Source organism: Anser anser (assembly GCF_964211835.1).
Source record: "Anser anser genome assembly, chromosome: 8".
In the NCBI taxonomy this organism is placed as follows: Eukaryota; Metazoa; Chordata; class Aves; order Anseriformes; family Anatidae; genus Anser; species Anser anser.
This window is the reverse complement of record NC_139728.1, coordinates 27,817,074-27,836,733: the sequence shown is the minus strand read 5'-3', so window position 1 is coordinate 27,836,733 and position 19,660 is coordinate 27,817,074. Positions and strand designations below refer to the sequence as shown.

The 19,660-nt window shown below is 39.5% G+C and overlaps 1 protein-coding gene across 23 annotated transcripts in view; it reads left to right on the top strand.

Moving 5' to 3' along the window:
• DAB1 (DAB adaptor protein 1) overlaps positions 1-19,660 on the top strand; it is a 145,629-nt gene that overhangs the window by 105,905 nt on the left and 20,064 nt on the right. For 11 of the 23 annotated variants that reach the window (XR_014587530.1, XR_014587531.1, XR_014587532.1 and 8 more), the window contains 6 exons: positions 2,730-2,861; positions 3,432-3,551; positions 4,142-4,180; positions 5,418-5,483; positions 10,119-10,178; positions 18,884-18,940. Coding sequence is in view for 19 of the 23 variants with exons in the window: in XM_083846686.1 (XP_083702812.1) it covers positions 2,730-2,861; positions 3,432-3,551; positions 4,142-4,180; positions 5,418-5,483; positions 10,119-10,178; positions 18,884-18,940 (474 nt within the window). In the remaining 4 variants the exon portion in view is untranslated. The remainder of the gene's footprint in view (positions 1-2,729; positions 2,862-3,431; positions 3,552-4,141; positions 4,181-5,417; positions 5,484-10,118; positions 10,179-18,883; positions 18,941-19,660) is intronic. The other 12 variants (XM_083846685.1, XM_083846683.1, XM_083846689.1 and 9 more) reach the window with 5 other exon arrangements.

Genomic DNA, 19,660 nt, shown 5'->3' with positions numbered 1-19,660 from the left:
GGCTCCTAGCAGCACTCAGCAAAGATGCAGTAAAAACATCAGATAGCATGTGATGGAATCCATCAGCCTGTGCACATGGGGGTGTCATAAACATCTCCGAGCTATGAAATACTTCTTTTATATGCTTTTGACCCACTGGAGACAGGATTAAGTCATGTTAAAACCTTGAAGATGGAAAAAAAAGAAGAGGCCGGGGAGAGAGAGGCAGATGAGCTTGTGAATATTAACTGCTGAGTGCTGACCAGCAGTTCTGCTGTAAGCAATTTTATGTGGTTCTTGTTTCATTTCCTTCAGAGGCTGGTGAACAGCTTGTCGAGAGGGTGGCTACGTGTAAGCACTTACAGGCTGAGTGGTAAAGAAGCCATTTCTATCGGTGGGCCTCATTTTGCAGGACAGATTAATCCCTGCGAGTGCACTAGGCGCAGATTTAATCAAAACATGCAAAGACCGTGTATTTATAGACTGGCTCAGTTGTAAGTCTCTGTTGGATGGCTGGGTGAGACGAGACGAGGCTGTGCTTCTCACCATGCCGTCCCTTCTGTTGTCCTTCCGTGCACTGCTTGCTGATGTAAGGGCTGTGCAGGGTATTAGGCAGGCTGCAGCCCTACAACATGATTTACAAAAATGATGCAGCTCTGATCTGGCGTTTTGCATTGGTAAGTCTCTGCTGACTGCAACAAGTGTCATTTCTGCTTCACGATGAGCAGAGAACCAGGCACTCCTTAAATAATATTTGGAGGTATTGGAAAATGTAGAAAGGACACAATCGATGCATCAAGGTCTGAAAGCCCAGGTTCAAATAAGTGCTTATTCCTGTATTTCAGTGCAGATGTGTATGCAACATTACATTTTATGTGTATGTTCCAACTCAGTATCCCTCAAACAAATGAAAAACTCTTTCTAAACATTTGGTACAATGAAATACTTGAAAGGATAATGTTGCAGTCACCTTTACTTAATCTGTACATATATTGATACAATATGTGAAGTATCATAACCATTACAAACGTAATGATTTTCAAACAGTTAATGAGGGTTCCCAAATAAATTGGAGCTTCTCCATCTGCTGTCTTACATTGTGGGTGATATTTTTCCATGGTAGAACGCTCTTCAGATGTAATTCCACAAGGAAAGAATCTGATCACAATTTAATTTCAGTGCAAAATGCTGTCTCGCAATCAATAAAGCAATGTCAAGGAACTTTCATTTAATAGGAGCCAGAGATAGCGTTCCCTGTTTTATGCAGAATAGAGAGATGGGAACATTTCATTTCATTGTAAGCATGCAACCTGGCTTTCAGAAAAGCCTAATAAATCAATATCCATGTATTACCTAAGTAAGATCCCATCATTAATTTTAAACACTTAACACGTTGCAGAAGTCTGGAGCACACCTTCGGCTTAGCCACAGCTCAAAGTCAGTGGCAGCACTTCCATTTCCCTAAGAACAGGCAACCTTGTTCTTGGGAAGTTAGGAGTTGCTTACTGAGAAATTAAAAAGAAATATGTCCAGTCTTTTGTTTTCTACATAGTCATCTGCCTCTTGCGTTCTGCCTTCCCTTTTAAATTTCAGTCTGTGTTCTGTGGGAGTCTCGTCACTTGTCACTTGCCCTGCACGTGTGTAGCCTTTTCTCTTCTACACACACGGATCCTCTCTGGTTTTGAATTTTAAAATGTTTTTTTAAACTCTAAAAATAACTGGTTGTTTAGAGATTGCCTGGATGCCATGCTGATTTTCAAAATGTGCTTTTCTCCAAACCAGCAGGAGTCTGGACCTCAAAAGAATTCAGTGTGAGGCTTTGCTTGCTCTCAGAAATGGCATTATCCCTAGATTATAAAGGAGCAAGCCAGTGTATCAGAGGGTAGGAATTCAAACTAATAGCTTGTTTTAGATAAACTTTTCAAGAACGTTATTCTGAGTGGAAATACTTAAGCGCTACTTTGGTAATGAAATACTAATTAGGCCACAGTGAGAAGGATGCTGGCACTCTGCATTGCTGTCTGGCCAAACCATGCTTAGAGGAGTCTCAGGTTCATGTCCTGGCTCTGGGGAGAGTTTTACTCACGTATTTAAAAGGCAATTGGATTTTTTTTTCCTAATTATTATTAGTCAAAGTAGGATTTTAAATAAAATGTGAATATTTGCAAATAGCATTGTTTTAAGTTGGATAACCATGTTTCCATGAATTTTCTGGGAAAATTTTTGGAGTTTTTTTACTGCTTAAGTGGAATATCACAACACCGCTTGCTTGCTGATGCTTACTGCTGTAGAGATAGAGCAGCCCTGCTGCTGATTTGTAGAGATCACATCTTCCACCTCTAGTCCTACAACCCCTGCAGATGAGCCTGTCCTTAGAGTCACCCTGTAGGAAGCTACAGGAGGCTGCTGCTTTCTCTTTTCTATACCTATTAATATGGATTCTGCACCTAGGATACTGTCTGTGTAGTAAGTAGGTAGTCCTATTTTTTAATTGAATTTTATCTCACAAGAAGATACTGAGAAAATTATTCAGTTGAAGGTTTTAGTCAAATTACTAAACTAAGTCAAATTTGGCCAGATTTTGAAAAAGGGATGGGCATAAAGAGTACAGAAGTTAATTGATTTTGACACCAGGGAACGCTTATTTTAATTCCATAGGTGTGCTGAGATCCAGGTGAAGCACTGGTGAAAGGAATTGATACAGCTTTAGTGGAACATTTTGATGGATATTTCTTGTTGTTTTTTAATAGCTACTACAGCACCACCATGCAGTTCATGAAATATCATACATCGCAAAGGATATCACAGACCACCGAGCGTTTGGATATGTATGTGGAAAGGAGGGAAATCATAGATTTGTGGCAATAAAAACGGCCCAGGCAGTAAGTATTGGACCATTGTCATTTTCTACAGTGTAACTCAATTGAAAAGTCATGTTCATAAGAAGCTGGTCAAGAGGCCAGTCTGTATTGGTTGTGATTGTGCTATACTTGTCACAAGTGTCTGCTTACATGTTCCTAAATAGCAAATAAATGAAGCCATCTTGGCAAAAAATGAATTTATTTTACTAGTTCCAATTTTTCTTGATATATATATATATATTTATAATTAGTTAAAACTTTGTGTTCTAACTAAACTGGTTACTCTATTTGAATACAGATAACTTTGGGTATATTCCTATACTCATTTAACAAAGTGTTAGAAACCAATTAGCGACTTTGCATATAGTCTACCATAATTTCACTGTATAAGAAACTACTAATAAATATAAGTGCTTTTTATATTCAAAATTATAATTATCATTAACCTTAGCCTGCATGCTATGGCAGAAATTAATTCTGTATGAAGTTCTCTCTGTTTTGGAGTTAGTATAACTGCTCTATCAGCAGGATGGGATAAAAGGAGTATCTCGTGCCATCTAGAAACCTTTCTCACTCCTTTTGTTTCTGCAGGCTGAACCTGTAATTCTGGACTTGCGAGATCTGTTTCAGCTCATCTATGAACTGAAACAAAGGGAAGAAATGGAAAAAAAGGCACAAAAGGACAAACAGTGTGAACAAGCGGTATACCAGGTACATGCATAAGCTTAGACTACTGCCAAGAAACATACGGCTTGAAGTATCCCCCAAAACTGCTCCAAAGAGGCACTTGGTGTCCTCAGCTTTTGTTAACAGCATCGGGTCTGAGTGATGCTAGCTCGAAATGGACAAATATGAGCCTAGCAGCTATTGTTAGCTCAGAAGCAGGATTAAACAGTGATGAAAGCTATCACCTGGGATAAGATGAACATGCTTGGCAACTTGAAATGATCCATTCATTTCCAGCATAGTGTTTCTCCTAATGCAGGAGGAAAACTTTAATGAAGGCTATTGTGTTGTAAGTCAGTTTTTTAACAACATCTTATGCTGTAGGGAAGTTTCTGTATACTTCTGAATGTTTGTATTTGAATCAAATCAAATAAGGTGCAGATTGTTAAACTGATGAGACATGAATAGAGTTACTTTGTGTAATAATTAGGCTTTATCTGCATACTAAAGAAAAAAAAACTATATGCTTACCTGCACATTTTGCTTATTTCTTTGCTGTCCTTTCATTTCTGAATACAGTTCTTTTATCTTTACTGTTTGTTCTTTGCTTTTACTTCCTGTCCTCTTTGCTGTAGACAATTTTGGAAGAAGATGTAGAAGACCCTGTATACCAGGTAATTTCTGAAGCTGTATAGGCTGGGAGTTTCAGAAATGGCTAGGTACATGCTGAGATAAATATTTTCAGAGACTTCTAAGATTTTTACAGAAAGTAGCGTATTTAGAGATTAAGCTGTAAGTAAAAGAACAGTATATCTGTATAGAAATATTAAATATTTCTTAAAGTGTGGTTTGTGAGTCCAGAGTCAGTTTCCAAATGACATTTGTCACTGTTTTTTAAATGAACAGTCTAACAGAAAAGGGAGTTAATTTGAAAATACGGAAGGTGTCATCTTGTTTTCATACTAATAAGTTGATGTTTTGCTGTTGGCTTCTGTGCAGCCAGAATTTCATTCAGACGGTGAATATTTAGGAAAAAAAAAAAAACAGTAGAATTGACGTTCTAATAGTCTCCCTTGTTGGTATTTGGGCTATGATTTAATAATAGATCTGTAATTTAAGTCTTGTTTCATCCAAGCAAAACGTCTGGGAGCAAAGATGATTATCAGAAATATGTCAATATATTCATGTCCAATATCCTACTGAGTGTGAAGAAGAAAAAGATGTAATTTCATTCTCATGTTTTTGTGCTGAAACAAAACATGTAGCAGTTAACTTTTTTTTTTTTTCTGGAGATTTTGTTTTCTTCCAGTGAGGCATAGTAGTTGGAGACACACTGAAAGAAACTGATTCAAGCGTTAGTGATTTTTGAGCACTGAGTAAGGTGTTTCCAGGAAGATGATAAGAATAAGGAGGCCCTAAATTACTGTTCGGCTTCTGTAATGTCAGGAGGTTTACTTTATGTGCTCTCCACAATAAAGCAAGAACCTGAAGATGAAAAGTGACAGCCTTTCACCATGTGGCACGTTACATGAGCACCAGCCTGCTCTCCCTGTTTGGATTTAGCTTTTTTATTCACAGCTAACAAACACATGTGGAAATAATTGCCATTATGTAAAAGAGGCAAAATTCACATTGACTTCAGAAAATTAATATTGGGCTACAGGCAGTATCCCTAGTGAGAAAGAATTAGGAAGTTGCTCTAATGATCATTAGAGAAGATTTAGGTCTATTCACTATCAGTTTATGAAATACGAAACAACCTTACTCTGCTTTCTAGCAAACCAGTTGGTGCCAGCCTGTACTTTGAACTTGTTTCTTTAATGCCTGCGTGTGTTTTTATGTGGAATTCCAAATTGCCTTTTTCCCTCTGTTTCATCTTTGACTTTTCCTCTCTGGCTGCTGGTGTAATAGTACATTGTGTTTGAGGCTGGACACGAGCCAATCCGTGAGCCTGAAACAGAAGAAAACATTTATCAGGTATAAAATCGCCGCTTCTGTGTTTTCATTGCAACAATTGCAAGCATTTAGTAAAATACATTTCATATATAATTCACTTTTATTAGTTTTCATTCATCACAAAAATGTCTGACATTTCATTCTTACGACCTTACATGAATAATCCGCCAGTCTCAGTGTGATTTTTCTATTAATTTGTTTGTCTTTTCAGCTTCTGCAAATTTTATTAGCTTTATCTTTGTCAATTTATGACGGGTCTTAAGCTTTTGGTACACCATGTAAGGTGATAAATGGTAGATTCTCTTTTTTTCCTGTTAATTCTTTGAAACTTTTTACAGCTGTTCTAAGAAACAGATACTAAAATCTCATGGAGGACAGACCATCTAAACAGTTCCTAGAAAGGCATTTTGATGGAGAATACTATGCAAAACCTAAGAGCTCTCAGTGGGTATCCTCCATACTGGAGAAAATATTTTCAGTGGGTATATATTATGTTAGAACCCAAGCTTGCATTCTTTGCACTGACAAAAAAAAGAATTGCATTGAAAGCAATATAAAATAATCTTTTGTCATTCAATTTATGCTCAAGGGATCTGTACAGAGGGTTTATTAAAATATAATGTAATTCATTTTGTATCACATACTAGAGGTAAATCTGGAGGTAGACAAACTCTTTATGCCGTAAGAAAACTGTGATTTGAGGAAACTATTCAGTATGGAGGGGAAGGAGATTCAAGAAGTGGTTAAGCATTTCATCTAGCTGTACTAGAAGTTGATCTGCTAATAGGAAAAGCTTTTTTTAAGGTATACAGGAGCAGGGATAGAATAAAAAAGATGAAAAGTGATTTTTTTTTTTTTTGTAAGTAACAAGAAAAAGTAGGGAGATAATAGAATAAAATGGAAGGGTAGAGCAGCTGTAAACCAAAATAGAAAGATGCTAAATGGGAAAGGGAAATGCAAAATAAAAATTAGAAAATAATCTTGTAGACACCATCACAGGGTCATTAAGGTAAGATTCATTTAACCTGTCTATGGATTTCCTGGCACCTCCGCCACGCACAATAGCATACGCATCCTTCCGCTTCCCTAGAGCAAGGCATTCAAAGCTCTCAAGGTGAGAGCATGCCTCAGGTTGAAAATTTTCTACCACGCAGTGTTGAAAGTTTGACTATTTTCAGGAAAGCGGTCCTTGACTACTCTAGTTGTCAGTTTTATGCTAGAAACAAAATTCCTGTGATAACTGCATTCAGACAAAAAAAATCTGATTGCTCTTCATCAAAGTGCAAAGCTTGTAGGGACGTTTCAGGGAAGTATCAGTGAAAGCAAGCGAAACTGGGTCATCATTCCCCATGTCTGGAAATCTTAGAGCAAACTCTGGTGGTAGAGGTAGGACCTGTGTTCTGAAGAGTTGTCTAGAGAACAAGAAGGCTCCTTGGATGTTTTATTTTACTTAAAAGGGGCATAGAAGATGGTAAACAGGTAGTGAGTTACTCATCTTGAAGTTCCTCTGTTACTGCCCTGTAAGTCACAAGAGAGTTGCTCAAGGCATCATTTGATAGTATCAGGATGTGAAGAAGTGTTTTGTCCCACAGCACTGCACAACAAACACCTGTTTTCTGATAAATAATGCACCATAGTCTGGGCATGTATTTGCTATAGGCAACACCCTGAATAGGGCAAATGCTGAGACTACGTGCCATGGAGTGGTAGTCTGTTGTCTACTGCAGCTGGCAGATGCCAAAGTATGGCTACCATAGACTTGCCCAGAGCCACTGGCTTCCTAGTTCCCACCTACTTCATGAGCTCTTGGATTCCTATAAATCTGGGACCCCACAACTCTGATCTTATAGCTCAGATCACCAGAAAAAATGTTTCTCGTACAAGATCTTGATGAACTCAGAACTGTCCAGGCTACTGTTCAAAATGAAATTGGAAAAGGTCTTCTTGTGGGGGTTGTTTTTTTTGTCGTTTTGTTTTGGTGGTTTTTTTTGGTTGGTTGGTTTTGGTATAAATTGCTGCTAGTTTCTATTATTTACTACGAAGTCTTTCCATACTACACTGGAAAAATGTGTGTCTCCTCAGTTAGCTCATGCCTCCTCACTTCAAAGTCTTGAAAAAGGGTTGAAGTCATTCTCACCTGGTACTGCTCTGCTTTTTCAGCCAAGAGCTGGTGCTCAAAAAGCTCATTTTTCCCCATATTGGAAGAGATTCCTACCCAACAAGTAACTGAAGATGGAAGATGCATGCTGAATGTGATAATGCCTAATTCTGTTTAATACACTAGAGGTCACAACCTTCTTTTTAAGCATCCTCTCTATCAGCTTGCTTTGATATGTTATCCCAAAGTGTGTGTCTGTTTGTTCTTTTAATACTGTCTATGTAAGCTGCTTTAATGCATTAGTTAGAATGATTTAGGTTGTAAAAGACCTTCAAGACCATCAAGTCAACCATCACAGATTGATCAATGAGCATGATTTGATCACTGAGCGTGTACCAATCCTCTCAGCGAGTGTTTCTTAATAGCATCTCTTTGTCTGTCTATTGTTTTATGATAGTGAGGTGGGGAGAGGATTTTGCTATGTGTTTGTTGTGTATGTAGCAGCACTGGTCTCTGTATAGAGGCATGTCCTCTACTGCAAGGAGCTGACAGTCTAAAGGGGAGGGAGTTGAGTTGTGGTGCTTATTTTGCTGGTAAGATGCAAGTCCATCAAAATGGTTTGCAACCTGTCGCAGAGGCAGAGCTGTCAGCAGCACTGGTGCTGATACCACTTCGCTGATATCGCCAGGCAAAGTAAAACAAACAGGCAAAATCTCTTGCAGACCCCCGGTCTAAGTAGTGATGCAAAGAAATCTGGTGCCACTTGGCAAGTAAGGACAATAGGAAGACAGGTTGGGAAAGAAAATACCTTTCAGAAAAGCTTCTCTGTCTTGCTATTAGAAGCCAGTATCTGCTCTTCTCAAATGTAATTATAAGCTGGAGTAAAAACAGTGGAATCGATAGTGCAGGGAAACAGTCATTACACGACCAGCTGTGGGCAGCAGTGTGCAAACGGGGATGACTTCTGGGAAAAGCTGGGAGGGGGAAGCCTTCCAGGGAGAAAGTAAAAATACTGTGCTGGTTATAGTATAGGTTATCTCACAGCATTTGCCCTCTTTTAAAGGAAGACTAAAACTTTCCAGTGACTTATGAAATGGTATTCATGGTTTCTGGTTTTGTACAGTCGCTTACAAGTCTGTAAGGAGAGAGTGGTTTTTTTCTGTGAAATTGAATTGTTGACTTACTAGTCTCATGTGATAGGTGGTTTAAGTGGAAGAGACTAGTACCCTGAGAAAACCAAGACAAACAAGTCATTCCCAGGATAGTATTAGAAGAGAAATCTTTTAAAAGTGCCTATAGTAATAAAACATGTTCAGTTTCTCTGAAGGTTCTGCGTTTATGCCTCTTGAGTGCTCTTGAAAAGCTTCTTCCATGTGCACCACATTCAAGATGTGCACAGTTTTGACATCTAAATGTGAACATGTGAGTGTTAGAACAGTACAGAGAACTTTAGGTATGTAATACAAAGTAAGAAATGATAGCGCAGTTTAATGAACAAGTACCATTCCTTCAGCTTTCCCTGAACTAGACCTACTCTTGTATCAGAATTTCATATCTGCAATATTATTTCTGCTGTTTACCTTTGAGGTTTCATAAATGCCTGAAACGTAGCCTTCTTAGGTTGAATGTCTTTGTTCAATGAAAAAGCAGCACCGGTTTACCTAGAGTGTGCATGTCTATTTAGAGCCTGTGGTTTTTTTTACCGTTCTTTTTGCCTATGTCATTTGCAATAGACATTCAGTGCTTTTAGGAAGGAAAAGAAATAAAATCACAAATTATAAATACATAAAGCAGAAGTCCTTAGGCACATTAAGCCCAGTATTACAAAGCAAATGAATTTACATGAGTAAGATATAAATGCCCAAGGTGTAAATTACAACTGTTGACTCAACTAAAGACTCACTCAAAGTTTATTTAATTCTATTATCATCATCTTTATCCATGAGAGAGGCTGTTGACTTCAGCTCCCTGGCTGTGCGAGTGGTTATGCAGCCTCAGACCCTTACAGGCTGGTAACTCCTTAGTACAAATTGCAGAATTGTGACCAAACATTGGTTAGAGCAGCTGCAGAGTCCCATCACTGCAGGGATACGTGTTGTGACTTTACTTGACTTAGGTTATTAAATAAATTGGAAGGAAGAAACCTAATGCCATAGGCCAAGTATCTCTCTCCTTCAGATCAGTCGCTCTGCTCTGGTTCTCTGTTACGGAGGAAGATGACATACTGACCTGATCGTGCCTTCCATGGGCACTTCTAACTGCCAAGTAAAATGAAAAACAACCACTTTAGTAGGCTGGAGGTCCACACGCACCTGATTTTCATTCAGCTGAACCTAACCAAGAATGAAAATCTCAATTCTGAGCACTATTGAGCTTTAGGATTTTAAAAATTCAGATAGATGTTTTATTTCTTCAGTATCATCTCCATTAACGTTACTGCTTGAATGAAAAGGAAAACATCCTTAAATAACTACCCTGTACTTAAATATCAGTTGCAGATTTCAACTTTTCATCAGACCTGCTGGGGTAATGACCATTGTTTTCATTTGTTGTTGCAGGTTCCTACCAGCCAAAAGAAGGAAGGTGTTTATGATGTGCCAAAAAGTCAACCTGTAAGTGTAAGTATCTTCACTATTTATATGCAGTCAAGAAGGTACGTTTCTTAGCTTCTGTGACTTTCATTGTTGTATGCAATGTTTGGTACATTCCATGTGATGCCTATTTTATCAGTGATCTGCTATTGTTGGGTTGGTTCAGGGTAACCAGGGTTGTAATGTCATCTATATCCATCTCATTCATTACTTAGATCTCCTCCTTTCTGTCTTTTCGGATTGATTCTTCAGGAAGTCACAGTTTATAAATGTGGCATCTGGTTAAGAGTTGACAGTGAGCCTTCTGCATGTTAATACATGAATCTTTGCTGTATCTATCAGAAGTGTTATTCTACTACCCGAAGCTACACAAGGCCCTATCACCCTCTGTTTTTGCTTCAGTCACATAGCACACGCTGACCGAGCATGGCTGTGTTTTCTCCCCTGTGCACTCCATCAGAGCCGTACTTTATATATTGTGCTCCTTACGGCTTGGTTTAGTAGGACAGCAGTGGAAGGAAGGTCTGAACAGAGTGGAGGCCGAGAGAAGTAGCATTAGGAACAGCTATGTCAGAACGTTTTGTATGACCTCTGCAGTTGCTTTCTGCAGCTATCATGTCTGTACTTCTCAGAAGGCTTCCGTGTGAAAACAACATGCAAGTAGGTGAAGATTTCAAAAGCAGCTTCAAATTATATGTTACAAAACATCGCAAATTTGCATTAGAATTACTCTTCTGTCATTTGAAAAAACTTATATAAAAATTCTGCCTAACATACACCATGGAAAAGCAATTATTTTTCCAATAAAACCAACTTCTATGGTAGCTTAGTGTTACGAGAGCTGTACAGCTGTACAGTTGTAGGGTAGAGATACGTGTAATTGCAATTGGTTTAAACAGCCATGGGAAACTCTGAAAGGAGCTACTACTCCAAGATTGTGTGTGAAAACACCTCACTCAACAAATTCCTAAGTGGCAGAATCTTTGCTGTAAGTAGTGCATTACTTTGCTGGTTATTACAGGCTGTAGTCAGCATGGAGAGATTTCCTCCCAGTTTTGCTGTGTTATTTCTGTAGTGCTCAAAGTATTTAACAGGTTGAGTATCAATGAAGGCTGAAAACTGAATTCTTTCTGTTCCATGCCTTGCACGGACAGTTGATTTTGTTCAAAAAGAAGGGTAAAATACGCTGTTCTATCCAAATGGCACCATTCCCTTTCTGTGTATGAGCATCTAGAATTGGTGAAACATTGATCTCCAGAATGTGTAAGGAATGGTAACAAGTGGCTGAGAGGAGAAGTGCAATAACAGATGCCTTAGCAACAAGGCATACATTTGCTGAAGGGTGGGTTATGTTGTTTAACACAAATTTAGGCTATAAGTGAAACAATACCTTGAGGAACTGTCTAATTGTGTTGGTTACACAGAAAATTAGTATTTCCGAGGATTTGTGTGAGAATGGAGAAAAACTGAGGCAAAGGTCAGGAATTTCAGTTTGCTGTAAGCATCGGAAAAATGCCTGTGTTCAAGGGAGAGAAAGAAAGGCTCTTCTCACATAAGGACATGGTAAGTTGCACAGCTTGGGCTGAGCACAGAGACTGAAATGCCAAATAAAAAAGATAAATGCTGGGGAGGGGTTGGATGGGGTCTGAGTTGTGACACTTCTGTGGTTTGCACAAACAAACAAAACTTGCCATAAATATTTCATGATAATCCACTAGGAGGAGGGAGCCATCATCTTGTTGGCTGGGAAAATGTAGTAAGATAACTCACGTTGCATAGCTAATTAAGGTATTTGTGGACCAGGAATAGCTGTATGTTTTTCACTCATTTCTCATGTAGCTCAGTGTTACAATTTTTCCTCTGCACATTTCCAGTGACTTTTTTATTATTCCTTCAGTGATGTTTCAAATTTACTCTGGGTATAGTCTGTAATTTAGGTCGTTGCAGTATGACTGTGTGTACGGTACACTTGCAATCATGTCTGCAGACACTTTGGTATTAGACTGTCCTGGTAAAGAGCATGGCTGTGAGATGTAAGGCATATGGGACCTACTATGTAATCATCAAATATACTTAATCCGTCATCTCCATGAAGCTTGTTGTAGACTTATTTTTTTGTGTTTTTTTTTTTCTTGGTTGTATTTAAAGTGATTAGACCTTTTTCTCCAAACAAGTTGTCTACTTTAATTTATAAAGGAAAAAAAGAAAAAAGGGAAGAGGGAGAAATATGTAGCAGAGATTTTGTTTTACCTTTTTATATTAACATGTATTAAAAAAAAAAGCAGCAATCGCTCTTAAAATTAGCAATTTAATATTCCACTGCCCATCTGATTTATGGCTCACCCTTCCATGTGTGAGACTCTTTGTCATTGAGACACTTGCCGTAATTTTTTTTTCAATTTATAGCTGTCCTTATTATATAAACCTCTAAAATTCAATCTGAGGGCAAATAATCTAGCTCATCTGCCTGGTTTAAACTTAAAAGGACACTTTCTTTATCAGGAGATCTTGCTTTCATTAATTTCATAATGGATGAAAGGAGAGAAACTTTTTGCAGCTCCTAATAGCTTTCAGGCACCATGAATTCTCTCCTGTGACAATAAATACAACACTTAATAAAAATGCAGCAAGTTTTGCTTGAGTTCAGACTGAATTGTCCACGTTCCCTAGACAGAGATCGATTTTCCATCTTGGGATTGTTTTCCTCTGGTGTGTTCTGAGACAAATTATCCCTAGCCTCAGCACATAAAAGTGAGGGATACTGAGCTAGTCATCTTGGGGCCCTCCACACTTGTCTCCCAGTAGCCAGAGGAGAGAAATAGGTGCCTCTGGGAGGATTTCCTCCTGTCTGTCATTCTCTTGTGGCTGTGGAGGGACTTTAAAGGACGTGAAGGAATAACTTGACTTTTAGATGGTTAGACTTAGGTGGGATGAGTCCTACTATACTGTAAAAATTAAGAGCCAGAATCCCTTTTTCAAAGGTTACTTTGCAGCTGGGAGGTATAATTCACACTGATTCTCAACAAGATGTAGCTTCCTATGAAACCAGGACCAGTTTTGGCAAATGCTGCTTTCTCTGTGTGTGGGGGATCCCACTGTGGCTGAGGGTATGAAGCATCTTCGTGGTGGTGTCTTCAAACAGACGTACGTAACACTGCATACAGGTCAAGATGGCGGACGCACTGACTCGATGCTGGGTGGTTGTGGGAGGCCGCTCGTCAGAAGGTGTCCAAGGGCTTTGTAGTGTGACTCCTCATAGTCACAGTGGGGTCTCTGATACCAAGTAGTGTAAATATGGTGCAAATGGAGCCCTAAAGGAATGAGGATCTCAGAATTTGAATGTACCGCTGAACTCAGTTAAGAGTGATGGCTGGTTGGCCGGTCACCTCTCTGACACTGGGATGAAAAGATTGCTTACTCAATACAATTTATTTCCCTGTTTCTTTGCTGCTTTCCTTCCCAACAAATCCTACTCTTCTGGAGATTTCCTCTGTAAGCAGTGCAGCTCAGCTCCAAACACACCCTTTTCATGCTTTCCAGTTTCCTTTCAGTATTTACATCTCCCTTCCTCTGTATCATCAACTCACTCTTCTTGCATTCATTCCATTTTCTCTTTGTTCCTTCCTTAGACAAATTCTCACATTCCCCATTCACCGAGAGTAGACATCAAACAGACAAAGAAAGCAAGCTTACCCCAAAGAGCCTGTGTTAAGTGGTACATGCACCATCCACTTAGATACTGTAGCTCTGTATGGGAAATTAACTGTTCTAAAAAAGTGAAATGTTTAATGAGCTCTTTTTGTCATAACTTCCCATCGTCTCCCCATTATACATACACATCGAGTTCTACCTGTCATGGTGTTTTTAGTAATAAGAGTCAGACTGTAAATACCCTTCACTGGGACTGTCAGTCACATCACAATAAACCCTTATCTTCTCATCAAAATGTCTAAACTATCTGCTTACAATTTTATGAAGGCTTTCAAACAACTCATCTTACTGCTATATAAAGATTCAAAGCATTATAGCTGATGCCTCACGGTACAGGCAGTCATTTGGCTAGTACCATCTAAGTGGAAAATACTCACAAACCAGCAGGGAATGGGCAGGGAGTAATTGGCTTATGGTGAAGACATGGGAGGACCAACAGCCGTCCACAGGAGGATACATACCAGGTCCTTGGTCCCATATAAAGCTGGGCTGGACCTGAGCCCACCCAGGTCTAGGAACCACAAGGGCTGCCTGACCCTTCTGCCCCACCTAAGAAGCTGTGTTTGGAAGAGCTCTGTTTTAATTCTGGCTTTAATTCTACAGTGCCATTTGCAGGTCTGATTTTTCAGGTCTCATCTCATAGAAAGCATGCCTGCAGTCATCCGGAAGACATGGGCAGCCCCTGTCTCCAGCAGCTCACGCAGAAAGTTTGTCCCTGGATTAATGGCATCCCAAAATGTCTGGCAATAAAGCAGTTCAAGCAGCTCTCCAGATCACTCTGACCATCCTCCGAAAACTAAATTCTTTCTGTGACTGTTGGTGTGGAGAAAAGCTTAATAACCATTTCTTTTCCATACGTTTGCATCAGTGGTTTAAAGAAACAGCTTGCAGCTTGGTGACATTCTTCAGCCATTAATTTCAGCCTCTGCTGTCAGCGTTAGGCTTTCAGGATCCACTTTTCTTACAGGAGAAGAAAGAGATTGCACAGACCGGTCTCTGGCCATTTGTGTCTACAAAGCCTTCCATTTCTACTTCCCTTTGCTGAGAGACTCCTGTGCTCAAATACCCTGCCTCAGTTACATTCAATGCAGTCCCTTGTATGAGGCTTCACATTGCAATGTGGGGCATGCATTTTTAACAGGTACAGCTAGTTGTGGCAAAGTTTGAAAATACATTAGTTTGTCATGATAATGTGTTTTTTTCGCAGAAGTTTATTTGATGATTTGGACGGCATTTGCTGTTGTTATAGATAGAAGTGGATATACATACATACACGTGGAGTAGTCATTGCATTAACTGCTCTGATTTTGTGCAGAACTGGGAACATCTCAGTGCTCCTCCTGAAAATTTTCCTTTTGTTTTAACACCAATAACTCGAGGTAGAGAGCTGGCTGAGGCTGCCCCTGAAGCTGAGCCAGCTACAGCAAGCTGTTGGTCCCTGCTTTTCCTGCTCAGACACGTTTCTTCATGTCGAAATGAAATTCAGTGCAGGCTGGCCATTGCCACTGCATCAGCTGAAATGTTTTAATATTCCCCTTCGTTTCCAGTTTAATGTAGAATGGAAAAATATGTTTCATTTTAATACCTTTGCATTGCATCTGCTGCATACAATAAATTGCACGTGTTTGTGAAGGTACTGAAATCTCAAGCCAGGCTTGTGTTTCTAGAGGATAGATGTCAGGGCCTGCTAGTCTCTAGTAAATGTAAGGTACAGCAGCTTGCAGTTCGTGTCAATGTTTTAAACAGTTCAGTGTTTTTCAGTGACACAGTGGTATTTCTGGACTTGAAGCATTTCTTTTAAATACGTGTGATGTGACCAGGTATACCATGCTCACTGAGCCCACCCTGTGGGTTCTGGAGGGGGTATGGTGGAGGCGACCTTATGGCTGGGACCTTGCACAAGCACGCACAGTGCTCTGGGACCTAAATTTTCCCAGGTGCTGGGGTGGCTGCAAACAGCGTGGGTCTGGCTTCAGGGAGGAGTCGCCCTTCTGGACTCTTGATTTATTACAGCCTGTCAGAGAAAACAGGGAACTGAAACATTTTCCATACTATTTTCTGAAGAGTAAATACCCAAGGTACACAGGGAATTCAGAATTAAGTTCCCTTCAAATGAGAAGAGAAAATAAGCAAGTGAGTACGCATGTGTTTTGATCATATGAAGAGATCCTTAATTTGAAGGAGGCTATCAAGTAGCAGTGAGACAGTTCTTCAGTGTAATGTCCTTAATGAGGAAGGAATTGTGCACTTCTTTGTCGAGATCTCATGTTGCTCCATTAATCCAGCAATACTTCTACGGGAAAATGATGCGTCTGTTGGATATTTTCTGTGTGCCTCAACCTGCTAGCTGTGGTTTGACTGATTATTGGTTTACTCACGATTCTGCTGTGCTCCTTCGTTATAGTTCTAATTGTTTTTTTAAGAATGAATTATAGTTAATTAGCAAGCTGCTTGCAGCTCATGATGCTCGTGGTAATATCAGGATTCCTTCTGTATAAGGTTGTGCAAATAACTGAAGCTTTGCTGAGCTAAAATAATGATTTGAGCCATCGGAAAAAATATTTGACAGACAAAATATTTACATTTTCAACTAAAATTTAAAAAAAATCAGGTTTGATATTAACCCTTTGGCTTGTAATTAAACTTTCATTCCCCCCAACTTTTCCAGGGGGATTGGTAACACAGAGAAGCAGCGTGGCTGGATGAGCCCTGGATGAGCCCTCTTTTGTGTACGGGGCCAAGTCCTATGACACTTACCCTTAGTACAGGAAAACAAGTGTAAATCCCTCTGCTGTCTTAAAAGACTTGAATAGCTAATAGCCAATACAAAGGTTAATTACTAATTGCTGGTTAATTACTATATTTAGTATCCTACATACTCTTTTTAGCTTGCTGAGATCTGTATCAGAGTGCAAGTTAATTACTGTGTCTATTTTTCATGTTTTTTGAGCACCATCTCTGTGTAACTCTTTGAGATTTCAGAAATGTGTTTTGTGAGACCCTGCTTTTGTCATCTCACTTGCAAAAGTACAGCAATATTAAGCAGGTTTTCTCCTGTTGTAGGTTAGTGTTGATCCATTGCCTTTGGTAAAACCAGGCCGAGTACCAGAAGTTGGCTATTCTGGCTCTTATATAGATAGGACTGAACCAAGTAAGGTGCTTCTCAGTCTTAGGAGACCCATATGCCTGTCTTAGATTTCTCTTTTAAAATCCAGACTTTCACACTGCTTAGAAAACATATTTTTCAGAGTAGTTGGCAATCAGAGGGAATACCGCAGTGGAGGTGGATCATTTTCGGTTCAGGTTTATGAAAGCTGCAGTTTATTTACCTCTTATCAGTGCTTTTTCCCAGCTCTTGGATTATATGTTTTTCTTTACCGAACAGTGAAAAGCATCACGAGGAATTTCATTACTGGCTGGAGTGGTTTAAAAAGCTCATTGCTGCTTTAAGAAGCCAGATTTACATATTTCATGTTTAAAAGATTTACACTATGTCTCACATGCCTATATAGAAAGACGGAGCTTTCATTACAGGTTTAATGTCACCAAGATACAAGGATTAATTCTGTTTCCTCCGCCTCGGTCTATGTGACCGGTCACAAACCACTCGTGTTCCTGCTTGACTAAGCTGTAGGGGTGTTCTCACGTTCAAGGAGCATCTTCTCAGGCTTCTGGTTGTTTAGTGTCGTGCCCTGGAGGAGGAGGGAGCAGATTGTTAACTCAAATCATGAAGGTTAATCTGTGTGCATTGAAAAGCCCAACTGGCGGAAGGCTCAGAGGCCAAATTCTGCCCTCGGTAGATGCCTTGCAACCTCACCAGGGTTGCTGGTGAAGGCAGTCCAGCGCTCTGGAAGACACGGGTATTGCACCCTCAGGAGGTGTCTCCTCAGCAGCGTGAGACGCAGGCCGCGAGCTGAGGGAAGAGGCAGCCCAATGCTGCACGATAATTGGGCACTCGGGGGTGTGCTGGGGTGTGTCAGGAAAATGTTTTCTGCTAGGTTCCGTGGCACACAGGTGGGAATTTCTGATGGCCCGTTCGTTGACTGCTGCTCACACATCCCCTCCGTGCGGAGCCACAGTTGTTTCCCTGCTGGTTCCCCAGAGCCATCGGGGTGGCTGGGGGCTGTGGCGAGGGCACAATCTGCTCCTTCAGGGTCTGAGGTGAGAGGGGGGGGCAAGAGGGGAAACATTCTGGGCTGTTCCTGAGACTTTTTAGCTTGTTTTAAATTCCTGTGAAGCTACTCAGTCATCTAAGATTCAATTTTCAATGATTTGCAGTTGTGTTTGTTTCTTAAGAAGTAAAGTCTCTAACACTTCTGTAAGTGTTGTCTGAAATTTAGCATTCTGAGGACACTTAAGTCATTATTGATGTTAAATATGTAGATGGATATAGATACATATGTGTGTGTGGGTATGTGCACAGTAGACTCATGTTTACACATACATGCAAGCAATTTAAACATCACTTGAATTGACTTATGTAAGTAATTTTAAAAATTGCTATGGAAAGGAAACTTGCATCTTAAATATATTTACATTTATTGTTCTCCTAGTTAAGAGAAAGCTGTGTTTTTCCAAAAATATTTGCTTTTAGAGCTTTTGTTGTCCAAAACTGTTTTGCTTTTTTTTCCCTCTGAGTATGTTAAGTCCTTCCTTTCACCAAGCCACTGACAAGTTCCAGTACCATAAGCAAGATTAGACCTCACTATGTACGCTTATTGTTGAATTAATAAATATCTGAAAAAGTAAATAGTTATGATGCAAGCACTGACATTGTTGTATGCACCAGAAGACTAGATTTAGCACAGATAAAGCCTATGTTTACCTGTTGGCCCCCATACCCTAGCAGCATTTTAAATCACCATTTTGACTGTGATTCCATATCTGTACTCCCTACAAGATTGAAAGGGTTTTCATTTCAACAGTGAAGTCAATAATTATGGAGGTTATCATTTTCATGCTCAGAAATTCATGTCATTTTCATAAATCATTCATTTCATTTCATAAATCATGCTTTACAGCTGGAGAATGGAAACTTATTGCTGGACATTGATGAAAATCTTGTTTCAGTCACTCAGGTAAGGTTGTGGCACTAAAAATGTTTTAAGGAAATATAGATAAAATCAGCTATTGGAATAGTGCAATTTGAAAATGTTCGGCTTGGGATTAACTTCACTAGGACATAGCTAATATCAGATGTGAATAATTCAAAAAAGTATAGTGGGTGTGCTCAGTTCTGTAGTGACACTGAAATCACAAAAGTAAAAGATGGTCTCATAATCTCATAAACTGGAAGTGGATAAAACTTTGTTTGTGTCAGAGGGGTTGTGTGCATTTACATAGGCTGAGAATTGGATTGTAGAAGCAAGCTAGACTCAGAATCCAGATCTGAACCATGTGAGACTAAAATCCCACCTCCAAGTGCTGCTGCTTAAGGTTGTCTCTAGTAAGTAAATTATGAAGTTGCATTCCGAGTAAATTTGTTTCCATTTTCTAACGTAGTTCTGTAGCTCCTGTTGCATATAAAGTAGCTATTTGGTGAGAAATAATCCCCCTGTAAATATATTCATTTTCCTTGGGGAATATTGTGAACAAGGATTTATCTTATTACAATAAATACCAAAGTCAGCTTTGATATCACTCTGTTCAGCTGCCTGTTTAGAAATCCATCCACAGAGTTTCTTCCAAGAGCTTTAACAGAATTATTTCTGTGAAGGATTTCCCAAGATCCGTCACCTTGGAGCACTTTGGGAAGTATTATTGTTTCTATTTCACAGAAGTATTGAGGCAAAGAGATC